We start from the raw sequence: 13075 nt of genomic DNA, 5'->3' as shown, positions 1-13075 counted from the left end.
AAAAGCGCATTCTTGATCGATTCCTTGCAGAAATTTCACATGCATCATGATAGGCCGAGAAAGTACTTGTCAGCAGCGAATCAGGCTTTATTCACAAAAGAGAGGATCGATGAAGAGAAATCGATCATGCGACTTACGCCCTTATTCTAGCACACGCTTGCTTTGCTTGTTGACGAGTTCATGACTGCGAACGGATTTTTTTATGTGTGCACCATCATAGAATTGCGATTTCCAGTTGATCTGTTCGAAAGAGTACCCACTCTCCTACAATATAAATATTTAAACGTCCATGGTGTCTCCATCACTTGTAGACAAATCGATCATAAACTATTCCAATCACTAAGCTAACAAGCAACTTCAAATCGAAGAAGAAGGAGGAAAAGAATCATGAATTGAAAAAGACAAAGCAAAGCCCTATGTAGAGCCGTACTACACTGATCTGTTGATATGGATTCAATCAATGGCACTTCCCCAACATTGATAAGAAAAGTAGATCACGTGAGATACCTTTTTGACCCTCTCTAAGACAACGAACGCCCTGTTTTTCATGCTATTAGAAAAAATCTCATTGCTCATGCCCCCCTTCATACATGTATATTGGGGAACCTTATCAGCCATGCAAAAACACCTCAATGCAATCAAATACGCTATTATTCATAAGGCAAATACAGAGATTTTTTTCATTGATAACACCTTCTCCCCTCACTTGACTGACATGTCGTTTATAGACCGGGATTGCGATGATTAAAGCACGTATCAATTTCGCACTTTGATAACGAACGGTGGCCCAAAGCTGGCCAAGAGTAAAAGAAAATATGTTTGAAAAATTTCCCACCGATATTGTTTAGCTTTCAGTAATGTTGAATAACTGGGACAGAGCCTGCTTCTCAGCTTAGTGTTCTATGAGCACTTCCACAGTTTATAACTGAGGCCTTTCTTTGCCAAAGTTGCCATTTTCGCATTCGTATATCGTGTGGCAGGTACGATGATACTTTTTGCCCAGTGAAGTCAAGGAAATTTCCTTTTTACGAAAAGATCCTGGACTGACCGGGAATTATGAAAGTTTATGGTTTTGAAACCATTTACATCAAATTCCCTTGATTTTTTAACGATTTCAGCAGGGTTGGGAAAAAATCTGAAATTCACTCTGCAGTAGTCAAACAAAGCCATTCACAGTCAGCGAAGCAAGTGAAACTCACGCCCACGGCATAAAAATTAACAATTTAATTTAAATTTTAATTTCTTAATATAGTACACCGTGCTCACGCCCATCGCTGCTGTAGGCAAAAAGCCTTGAAAATTGCAAAACACCCGTTGCTAAGGACAACCCAAAACTACTGTAGAAAAATGTTCTATTTCCCGCTGCATTTCCCGCATTTAGAGCCTTCAATGACACTACTGATTTAGAGAAATTCATGTACCCAATATAGGCTACTTGATGAGATTCACGTTTTTGAACTACTGTAGTGGGAGAGCCACGTGATTTTCACGAAATTCAAGCCTACTACTATTACCATTCCCAGTACTGGATTTCAGTTAGCTTTGTACTTTTGACCAACTTTCGCATGGAGTGCGACCACTGTGTACCGGGACAATCACGGGTGTAATACAAAGCTCAATTTTTATGACCGTTTCCTTCTCTTCTTGTTCCAGACTTCCATCAAAAGCCCCGGCTTAGTCATCGCGCAACCGGCACCTAATATGTCCACCCCCTCATGCTGGAAGATTCTGACGCGAAAGAAAATTCTCTCGATCGAAGCCGACGGCGCTGCTGACAATGGCAAACTGGGACGGATATTGAACACCTATGATTTGACGGCGCTGGGCGTTGGGGCAACCCTTGGCGTCGGCGTTTACGTGCTGGCCGGGCATGTCTCCAAAGATCAAGCCGGACCGTCGGTTGTGCTGTCGTTCCTGATTGCTGCCGCTGCCTCCTTTCTAGCTGGTAAGTAACCGAGATGTCGGATGTGTGGGAAATTGGTGGTGGGTCATTCATCATGAAGCTAGTTGGCATATTGGTCGTTTGGCATAATGTGTCTGAAAGCAAGGACTTCTTGAGGTGAAGATGTATCGCAGCCAAACCTCGAATTTTCAAGAGCACAAATCTAGAGAAACAAAAAACCGTTTATACTGAAAAGTGAACTCACTAATATAATAATTAGACATCCAGGCAATTCCAATCGAACTAAAACAACGGCAATCTGTCAAGAATGGTAGGAATTGTCGCATAATCTGGGACGATTACCCCAGAAATTCCTCCAGGAACTAACTGAATAAATTCTTGGAGAGAATCCTAGAGAAGGAACCTCTAGAAAAAAATATGGATAAATTCCTGTAGGATTCTAAAAAGTAATCTCTAGATTTATCCTTAGGAGAACCCCTGGAGTAATGCCTAGATAAATACCTAGAAGAATCCCAGGAGGAATTCTTACAGGAGTCTCTGCAGGGATTCCCTGGAAAAATCTTTGGAAGAATTCCTGAATAAATTCCTGGAACAGTTTCAGGAACCCATGCAGAGACTTTTCTAGAGTATTCCCTGGAGGTGTTCTTGATATTTCTTAACATACTTCCCAGCAATTTCTCAAGGATCCCTGGAGGGATTCCTCGAGCCTCCTAATGAAGGAAACCTAAAACCTAAAACCTCTCGAAATATATATATGGAGAAATCCCTGTACGATGTTATAGAGGAATCCCTAGATTAGTCTCTGGGAGGACCCCTAGGGTAATCTCTGGTTAAATTCCTGAAAGAGTCCTTGAAAGCATTCTTGAAGAAATTCTTGCGAGAGTCGCTGGAGAAATTCCCTGAAAAACTTTTGAAAAAAATCCTGAAGAATTCCTGGTAAAATTTCAGGAATTCGTGCAGAGATTTTTCTGAGGTAACCCCTGGGGAAATTCTTGAAGAAATTGATTGAGAAATCTCTGGAGGAATTCCTGAATTTCTTGAAGGACTCTCTTGAGGAAGTTCTGAAAAAATTCTGTAGGAAATTGATGAATAAATCTCAAAAAAGTTACTTGGGTAAATTGCTAAAGGTATCTCTAAAGGATTACCTATGTAAATTGTTGGAAGAATACCTAGAGACATCTCTGAATGCATTTCTTTAGGAATACCTAGGGAAGATCCTGGAGTAATCTTTGGAAAAATACTAGAAGAATCACTGTAAAGATTTCCCTAGAGCAATCGCTGGGTAAATCCCTGTAGAGGTTCTTTCTAGAGAAATTCATGAAATAATCCTTGGAGGAATCAATGGAGCAATTTCGAGAGCAATCTCTGGTGAAATTCAGGAGAAAATTTCCCTGGATAAATCCATATATTTTTCTAATGCAGCAATTTGGGAGAATTCTCCTGAAGGAAACTCTTGAGGAATGATTAGAGGAGTTCGTGAAGTAATTTCTTGTAGAGTCAATGGAGGAATTCTTCATTAAATTTCTGAAACGATTCCAGGAGTAATCCCTGAAGAAATATCCGGGATAATTCCTAGAAGAATCTAATGATTACCTACCTGGGGGAATCTATGCAAGTACCCTTGGATAAATTTCTAGAGAAATATTGAGTGTAGTTCTCGAAGAGATTATCATAGAGCAAGGAGAAGTTCCTGAAAAAGCCTTTGAGACACCTCTGCAAGAAAACCTGTGAATACCCAGCAAACCAGAGATCATACAAGGATGTTTATTTCAAATTGTATAAATGTTCAGTTTACGTCAGGATTGCATATGGTGCCAAATTTAATTGATTGAGATTGTTTATGGAGCAAGTAATTTGATCTGATTCCAATATGCATCTAAACAAACCACAATTTCATATATTCAAATATGTAACTTCATATTGTCATTCCATTGTGATTTTTATTGCACTTGATTTGATTCTATTATAATCTTGAATTTGAGATTAGATATAAGTTCATCCGATGTAAATATAAAATCATACAGGGGAAGAGTACACATCGCTGGATGCAACTCCAACACCAAGCATAAACTGAACAAGAGTAATTTCTACTGGAATAAATTGATATACTGGATGACAAACACCATTAAAATATTGCGTCCGATTAAAAAGTCTCATTGCAAATGAACATCAATATTTACAACTATAGTTACCGCAAAAACCTCTACTGGAATATGACTACTAATGGACTTTTCAAAACTTGGCAGGTAGTGGAATTCACTTTGGGAACATTTCTACAATGGTGTGGAACTTTTTTTTCTTCTACGGAAGGGGCATATTGCTCGGGTTTGATTTGAAACTAAATAAATTACACCTTGACATCGAGAACTATAGAATGCGATAAAGCAGTTTTCACTTAGGCGATGCGTATTATATCTTTTTATCTTACCCGGGTGAGCGACGGGGGTCACAGAACAGATCGTATTTATACCCCTTTCTTAGGATGCTGTTTTATAGCTGCATTCGATGAACACCACACAAGAATTATGCTTCAGCGTTCTACTCGCTAATTATTAGAGCACTTATTGTAATAACTTGATTAGACGGTCACAAATTTGCAGCCTGTCTCAACCTGCCTGCTTTTTTGTATTTATGTTTCGTTGATATGTTTGCAAAAATTAAATCATATAAAGTGCAACACTCCGTCATACATGTAAGTCATAGTAAACGCCAAATCAACTTGTTCAGAGTTGTATTGGCCAAAATGAATTGCCTAATATAGCCTCCAAATTTGTTCGAACAGAGAGAATTCGTGCGTTACCAACTATTTGGTTTTACTGCATAAGCGATCACTGTTATGCGAACAAGATTTTTGACTGGGTAATAGCTAATGTAGCATCATCAAATGAGAAACAAATACCGACGTCAAATTCTTTTGAACATGGGTGGCAGTATGGATGGAATAGACGTACATGCAGATCAGCTAGATTGTTGAGTTTATATTTGCCATAATTCCGTGTCTTTCAATAGAGACTGTACGGAACGGTGGTAGCCAATATGGTTAGCGAACTGAAGATCATTGCGTGGAGGCTTGCAGCTACTTGTTTTACATTTTTATTTTTTGTTTGTTTGTTAAAACGAAGTCATATAACGTACAAAATACTATTATATACGGAATTGCAGAAAGCTCCAAACGAACTCGCCTGAAGTTGTACTCAGCACACGGCATTTTCTGGAATGTACGTATATGGCCTCCACATTAGTTGACATAGAGGGGATCTATGCATTTTAAACAATCTTTTATTTCCGAATAAGCGTTCAATTTCCTGACCTGAATTTCAGTTATGTGAACAAATTTGTTGGCTGGGTACTCTTCTGGAGAAACCCCTAAGGATTCTCTGGAACAATTTCATTTCTCTAAAAGGATTTCAGGAGAAATCGCATGAAGAATCCATGTGGTATCCCTGGAGCGATTCCTGGAAGAATTCCTGGAAATGGTCTTGGAGAAATCGTTGGACAAATTCCTGCAGGAATCCAAGTAAAGATTTTACTGGAGGAATGAATGGAAGCCCAGACAACCAAATTGTACGTATAACGAAATCACCTGGAGGCTTTACACGCATAACATTTTACTTATAATATTTCACGAAAAGGCTTTCTACGTACAAAAGTGGAGGCGATATACGTGCATATATTATGTGATGAATAATAACATACAATGCGAGTGTATAAATTTTCTAACGAACTAACCTGTGGTCTTATGCGACTTTATTAATGATTGCAAATGTTGATTTGACAGCTGCTACGGATTGATTCGACTTACTTTGTACGAGTGTAAAAGGCGAAACAAAATGCACAAATGAACACAGAAATAAAGCGTTTTATGCGAGGAAACTCATCAATCTGACGATTTTCCTCTTCTTCTTTCTGGCATTACGTCCCCACTGGGACAAAGCCTGCTTCTCAGCTTAGTGTTCTTATGAGCACTTCCACAGTTATTAACTGAGAGCTTACTATGCCAATGACCATTTTTGCATGCGGATATTGTGTGGCAGGTACGAAGATACTCTATGCCCTGGGAAGTCGAGAAAATTTCCAACCCGAAAAGATCCTCGACTGGTGGGATTCGAACCCACGACCCTCAGCTTGGTCTTGCTGAATAGCTGCGCGTTTACCGCTACGGCTATCTGGGCCCCTATTCCCGTAATTGAAAGTGATTGCCGAAGAAAGCAAAGTGCATTAATTTTAATTTGTGATTTAAAGCATAAAATTCAGTATCGTAGAGTTCTCTGCATCTTTCTTAAGTAGGTGTACAATCAATCATCCTTTCCAATTCCCCAGCTTTCGCAAGGACGTGGCCAGGACAGCTCTCGATTATTGGAGGATGCGTCAATCCTGTCTAAGAGTTAGAGGTTAGTCTCATATTTCTGACCTTGGTAACGGACGAGAAGGAGGCAACCCTCATACAATGGTCTAGGACTGTACCACCTACGAATTTGTGCGAAATGCTTAATGCTAATGCTAATGCTAAAGCATAAAAATTCAGTATATCGAGTGCTTCATGGACAAATCAAAAGTTTATTAGTGCATGAGTGATCGGTGCGCAGCTTTTGTGACAGATTGGTATTGGAGCGGAGAAGTGGACATTTCAAAGTGGTGAGTTTTCTTAAGCTGTTCTTGTGTTGTTTTATTCGGCAGCTCACAAATGACGATAATTTCGTAAGCATTTATTTCATTCAATGAATAAAACCCATGTTATATAATATTTTTGTGAAAGATGAGGTTTACATGGAAGATTATAGATATATTGATAAATTATAACAAGGACGATAAGTGAGTGCCGCCTAAAATACCCTCAGGGTGCCGAATCCATCATTTACCCTATTTAATCTTCATAATATTGAATGATTGTATGTATTTGAAAACATTCCAAAACAGCTCCCGGTATTGAGCTCTTGCCGAGCGGTGTCACGAACACGTGCGGAAATTTGCTGGTTGAAAATACTGCCATTTGATTTTGCTGGGAACAGCTGATCTCTGTTTATATTTTCAACCAGCAATCTTTAAGTAGTGTTGGTGACATGTGACGTGTATGTACACGAGCGCAGAAACCACTATTGAAATACTTTGTTGATGTGTTCAAAATCGACGATTTCGACAATTACGCCTTTAAAAGGGCGTAACTCAAAATTTCGACTAACGAATTTTTTTTTAAATCCTTTCAGAAGTGTAGATTAAGTATATAAATCATATGGCGTTTAAAGTTTTGATGGCTATTTTTATATGATAATAACGGTAAATGAACCATCGCGCCTGTATCCGATTTACGCTATGCGGAGTCCAAACTACGGAGGCTTTTTTATTTGGCACTAGCCTAAAGACACAGAAAATGGGAACACTATGGCGCTGTAGCATAAACTTGGTTTACCTCTAGTTACAAAGGCATAGGAAACCTTCACACACGTGGCGGTTTCTTGTTATACTGCGATATCATTAATTCGTGCTCGCTCTCCTTCTAATCAAAGACTGGGACGACGCAACCACCAGAACGAGTTTTCCCCAGGTAGCTCTAGAGAGATTCCTCCCGGAGATTTTTTCAAGAATGCTTCCAGGGATTTACAAGGAATCCTTTTGTCTAGCGAGTTCACTAAGAGTTCTGCAAGAAATTACTTCATGAATTCGTCAAGTGAATTAATCCAATGAATGAATTGCCATGTAATTCAACAAGGATTCCTCTTGAAATTTCTCAACAGACTCCCATGGATTCATCCAAGGATTTCATCAGAAATTACACGCTGAATTTTTCCAGTGCTTCCTCAAAGAATTTTTCCAGCAATTCCTCCAGGAACTTCTTTCCTATAGAATTTTTTGGTGAAATCCATGAATAAATTTTTGAAGGTATCCCCGGAGGGATTCCAAACCTAATACCTGGAGGCACTTCTAAAAAAATATGGAGAAATCCCTAGATTAATCTCTGAGAGGACCCCTGGGAGTGATGTCTGGTTAAATTCCTGGAAATGTCCCTAATTCTTGCAAGAGTCTCTGGAAGAATTCCCTGGAAAATGTGTGGAAGAATTCCTGAAAAAATTACTGGAACATTTTTAGGAACCCATGCAGAGATTTTTCTGGAAAACCCCTGGAGAAATTCTTGACGAAATAGATGGAGAAAATTCTCGGAGATTTCCTGTAGTGATTTTCTTGGAGGACTCCCTGGAGGAGTTCATGACCAAATATGTCTGAACGTCTTAAGTTTTTTTCAATAAGACCATCAAATTTTGTTTTTGGATGATTTCGTAATCGGATTGTTGTAATTCATGGACAACACCTTTTAAATCTCATAATTGTTAATATTATATTCTTAATGGGATAGATTTGCTTCAACATAATTCTGATTTTCCACTATCTTTAAAACCCAGAGAATGACTTATACGTGAATTCATACGCTCTCAAAATAGATGTGAAATTTAATCAAATACTGAACTAACTAAAACATTTTTAATACTTCAGATGCTGCATCTTATGTTAACCTTCCGTTGATCACCACCAAAAGCACCGCGCTGCTGCTGAGTGCGAAACGCGAGGTTTTTCCACCTGTGTTGTATAAAATGCAAAAACAACACTACTGAAGTGTTAAATGTTCCCAATATATCTAATTATTTGGAAAACTTCTCATACAAAGCCTTCAGTTTTTTATTATGAAAAGGCAAGAAAATTTCGTTAGTTATGAGCTTTTTTGGGGATCTATAGTGATACAGTCATCCCTCCATGAGTCGATGTTCCATTACTCGATATCGACTCATGGAACCATACTAAAAACATAAAATTATGATTACTATGATGGTCCCTTCAAACAGCTTTCCAAAGAATAGCTGTTCCATGAGTCGATGGTCCCTTCAATATCGACTCATGAAGGTTTAACTGTAGTTTTCTAATCTAGCGATTTAGGAGAATTCCTGGAGGAAACTTTTGTGGAATGATTTTTTGAAAATCGTTAAGTAATTTCTTGCAGAATCACTGGAGCGAATCCTGAAGGAATCTAACCCTTAAAAAGATTGTCAAAAGGCAAGCCTTGGGGAGAAATTCCTGAAAAACACTCTGGAAACATCCCTGCAAGAATCCCTGTGGAGACTTGCCTGGAGGAATCCTCTAAGGATTCTCTGAAAGAATTTCATTTCTCTGAAAGAATTTCAGAGTAAATATTTTACTGGAAGGATCTATGGAAATAATCCTACAGGAACTATTTGAAAAAGCTCATAGCAAATAAACTAAAACAATCCTTGTTGAAATTTTCCTGTAGTAAACAAACTTTTTAGGGGTTTCTTTAAAGAACTTTTGTAGCAATCGCTGGGAGTGTGAGAAGTTCTTAGAACTATTTCAGAAAAACCGAAGCTTTTCCTCGAAGAAGCTGAAATTCTTCCAAAACCCTTTGAATAATCGCTTAAAAGTATTTGAAGGTTTCGCTGGAGTATCTAGAACTCTGCAACAAAATTCACTGCAAGAAGGAAAGGAAAATAGCGATTTTAGATACCACTTCGATTCAAACAGAGACTTGCATTAAAAATAGATGCGTCAAAATCTAATTTTCGAAGAAACTAGAAGGCATTTTCTACTGTTTTGCATAGTTCTTCAAATTTTGAACTATTCTGCAAAAATATTCTGGGCATACAAAAAACATAATTTCAAACGTCTTTATGTCAAACGACCTTATGCCAAATGACCTTATGCCAAACGGGGTACAACTGGAAAAATCTGATGATCCGTTCCCATTCGCAGGCCTCTGCTACGCGGAATTCGGAGCCCGAGTACCAAAGTCCGGTTCGGCCTATATCTACAGCTATGTATGTATCGGCGAATTCATGGCATTCGTCATCGGTTGGAACCTGATGCTGGAGTACATCATCGGATCGGCAAGCGTCTCCCGAGGGTTGAGCCTGTACATCGACACGCTCGCAAATGACACGATGAAGATCCGGTTCCGGGAGATAGCTCCCATGGAGTGGGACTTTATGTCCAGCTATTTCGATTTCTTCGGATTTTCAGTGGCGATCTTGTTGGGAGGTAAGTTTGGGGTGGGAGCTATGGGAATGCCGTAGATCGTAACGGAAAGTTTCATTGTAACAGTCGCACTGGCATTCGGTCTGAAGAAATCAACCATGGTGAACAACTTCTTCACGGTACTGAACATTGGAATAGTGTTGTTCGTGATCATCGCTGGAGCACTTAACGCGGACATTTCCAACTGGAACGTTAATCCGGCAAACGTGTCAACGATCTACAACGTTGGCGAAGGGGGATTCTTCCCGTTCGGGTTTGAGGGGACTTTGAGGGGAGCAGCGACCTGCTTCTTCGGATTCGTTGGATTTGACTGTATTGCCACGACCGGAGAGGAGGTCAAGAATCCCCGCAAGGCGATCCCGAGAGCGATCCTTCTATCGCTGTGTACGATATTCTTGGCGTATTTTGGAGTATCCACGGTTTTGACGCTGATGTGGCCTTACTACAAGCAGGACGTCAACGCACCGCTGCCGTTCGTGTTCAACGAAATCGGGTGGACCTACGCCAAGTGGACGGTGGCCATCGGAGGAATCATCGGATTGGTTGCCAGCTTGTTTGGGGCCATGTTTCCACAGCCCCGGATCATCTACGCAATGGCCCAGGACGGACTGGTGTTCAAAGCGCTGGGGAAGGTCAGCTCTCGGTTCAAGACTCCCGTGTTCGGGACGCTTTGCGCGGCGCTGCTGACCGGCACTATGGCCGGTTTGTTCGACTTGAAAGCTCTAGTCAATATGCTATCGATTGGTACGCTGATGGCGTACACTGTGGTAGCGATCTCAATACTCATTCTAAGGTAGGTAGAACAGTACAAATGCAATCCAGCCCACACCCATTCGTATCAAAATCCAATCCAATCCAATACAAATTTCAAGAAAATTTGATGCATCGGAAGAACATATTCCATTCCGCAGATTTTCTGAAGCACCACAAACAGCCTCCATCCCATCTACCAGTAAGCAAGTGTTCGAATCGTCGAACCTCCTCAGGTCAGGTGGCCGCCTGACGGGTTCTGCTTTTATGCGACAACTTTTCAACATATCCTGCGTCAGGATACCTTCCCATGCCTCCACTAGTGTCGTTGGAGTGCTCGTCACCCTTTACTGTGAGTATGGCTCGACGTCCTAAAATGGGAGATGTGACCTTCGATCTTCCTTACAGGCCTTGTATCCTTGGCCCTCTCCCTGACGATCTTCTACGCCAAGCAACCTCTCTACGACATGGAACCGTGGGCCTTGACCCTGGCCGGTACTCTTCTCGGCCTGCTGCTGCTCATCTTGCTTCTGATGTCGATTCAGCCGCGGGAAACGGCTGAAGCACCGTTCAAGGTCCCCTTTGTACCGCTGTTACCTGCGATCAGTATTTTTGTCAATATCTACCTGATGTTGATGTTGGACGTCTACACGTGGATTCGCTTCGGAATCTGGATGGGAATTGGTAAGTAACGTATTGGTAGATGGAATCCTACGTAGAACTAACATCCGTACTAAACTCAACTGATCTCGTAGTAATTTTGCATGCTGCATGCCCTAACGTAGAACTAATCCTTGCTCCCACTATCTTCCGTCCCAATCCGAAAACTCAGGTCTACCGATGTACCTATTGTGTGTTTGTATTGGTAGAAAGTCTGATGAAAAGAAGACAAACAGTCGCCAAGTGCTAGACCTAGCCAGAATGGGCAGCTGCGCGGTTCAGAGGGAGAAGATAATGAAGGTTTTGAAAGTAGTGAACCATCGGCTACGATCACCTCGAACGGGTATTACTCGCAGAATTTGAATACCGTGATCAACGGGTGCGATGAAAAGCAGCTCAAGCTGATTCCGGTTGGGGAAGTGAATGTAGAGAAGGCCGATAGGGAGGAGGATGCTATACAGACCAAGGCGAAGTCTAGAACTCCGTCGCCGAAGAGTAGCATGGACGAGATCATGACCGTTTCTGAACTGTCCGATCTGGTAACTGAGAAAGTTGAGCCAAACGGGAAGGCTTACTTTGTAGAGGACATCAATGAGAAAAACTCGGACTCAATCGAGGAAACCAGCAAAGCGATTGCCATTCTGGATGACATCTTGAATGACGAAGAAAAAATCATGGATAACATGTATCCTTCTTTGGACGACGAATCATTGGCCAGTCCAGTGTTTCGAGAACAATCCGTAGTGGCAGATATCCATCGAGAAGATGAGATATCAATGCCACCAGTTGACGGATCGCTTGCTGAACCAATTCAAGAAGAACAAGAATCTAGTCAAGAAACAGAACCTGAGACATCAGCTCCTTCGTCCCTTGCCGTGGAGGAAGCTCCACCGATACGACCTCGAGCTGCTTTCGTCGTTGGACAGGACGCGAAAAGTCCTTTGAACTCAGACGAAGAAGACGTTCACTATAACCGACTAGATAGTCAGAAGCAAAAACAGTTCATGACTCGTTTGAGCACCTTACTTGTTAAACCCCAGCAACTACCATACAAACGGAAGAGCAGAAAGTCTACTTCGGAAGACACTGCTGAAACCTCAGAACTACCTCGCAGTAATAGCGAGCCTAGCTTCATACTTCTTCTAGACAACAGCGAAACCAACGAAAGCGGAACAGACAGTCCTGAACGATCACCGAAAGAAGGTGTACCACCTCCTCCAACGTTTGACGAAGCCCTTTTCAACACCATCAAGCCGGAGAGTGAGCTGGAGAAAGCGAAAACTCCGATACCCGAAACTCCTGTTCCCACACCACCCAAATTCGACCCAATCCTGTACAATACCCTCGGTCGTGACAAAGCCGCACGACCTAGCATACTCTCCTCTCCGATAATCACCACCGGTTACAGCGAAGTCACTCTCAGAAAACTCCATCCTCAGTCCACGCCCCCGGCCGTGGACAGCAAAAATCCCGACGAAGCCGAAGAAGACTCGTCGGACAATCCCCGCGAAGCCTTCAAATCCAAACTGGAGAAACTGCTCTCGCAAGGTCCTGCTACCAAAATAAGGCCTAAGACTCTACCTGCCCTGCCGCTGGACCGACAAGCTTCCACAACTGTCTCCCAAACTCCAACCCAGAGCAGTTCAACGGCGAAGCTTCCCGCACCGTCCGCCACCAACGGGGAACCCCAACCCACCACGCCGAGCAACTTCCGAGAGCTGGCGAAAA

At 41.6% G+C, this 13075-nt stretch overlaps 1 protein-coding gene across 2 annotated transcripts in view; it reads left to right on the top strand.

The window, feature by feature from the left end:
- The window catches only part of LOC5571884 (cationic amino acid transporter 2), a 91983-nt gene that overhangs the window by 63102 nt on the left and 15806 nt on the right, over window positions 1-13075 (top strand). The window contains exons 2-7 of one of the 2 annotated variants that reach the window (XM_021854074.1): window positions 1654-1945; window positions 9656-9940; window positions 10004-10730; window positions 10849-11039; window positions 11096-11371; window positions 11520-11851. In XM_021854074.1, coding sequence (XP_021709766.1) covers window positions 1702-1945; window positions 9656-9940; window positions 10004-10730; window positions 10849-11039; window positions 11096-11371; window positions 11520-11710 — 1914 coding nt within the window. In that variant the 5' untranslated portion in view covers window positions 1654-1701 and the 3' untranslated portion in view covers window positions 11711-11851. Of the gene's footprint in view, window positions 1-1653; window positions 1946-9655; window positions 9941-10003; window positions 10731-10848; window positions 11040-11095; window positions 11372-11519; window positions 11852-13075 lie in introns of those variants that run through there. The other variant, XM_021854075.1, reaches the window with a different exon arrangement.

This window comes from Aedes aegypti, chromosome 3, assembly GCF_002204515.2.
Source record: "Aedes aegypti strain LVP_AGWG chromosome 3, AaegL5.0 Primary Assembly, whole genome shotgun sequence".
NCBI classification, from domain to species: domain Eukaryota; kingdom Metazoa; phylum Arthropoda; class Insecta; order Diptera; family Culicidae; genus Aedes; species Aedes aegypti.
This window is presented reverse-complemented; position numbering and strand designations above follow the sequence as displayed.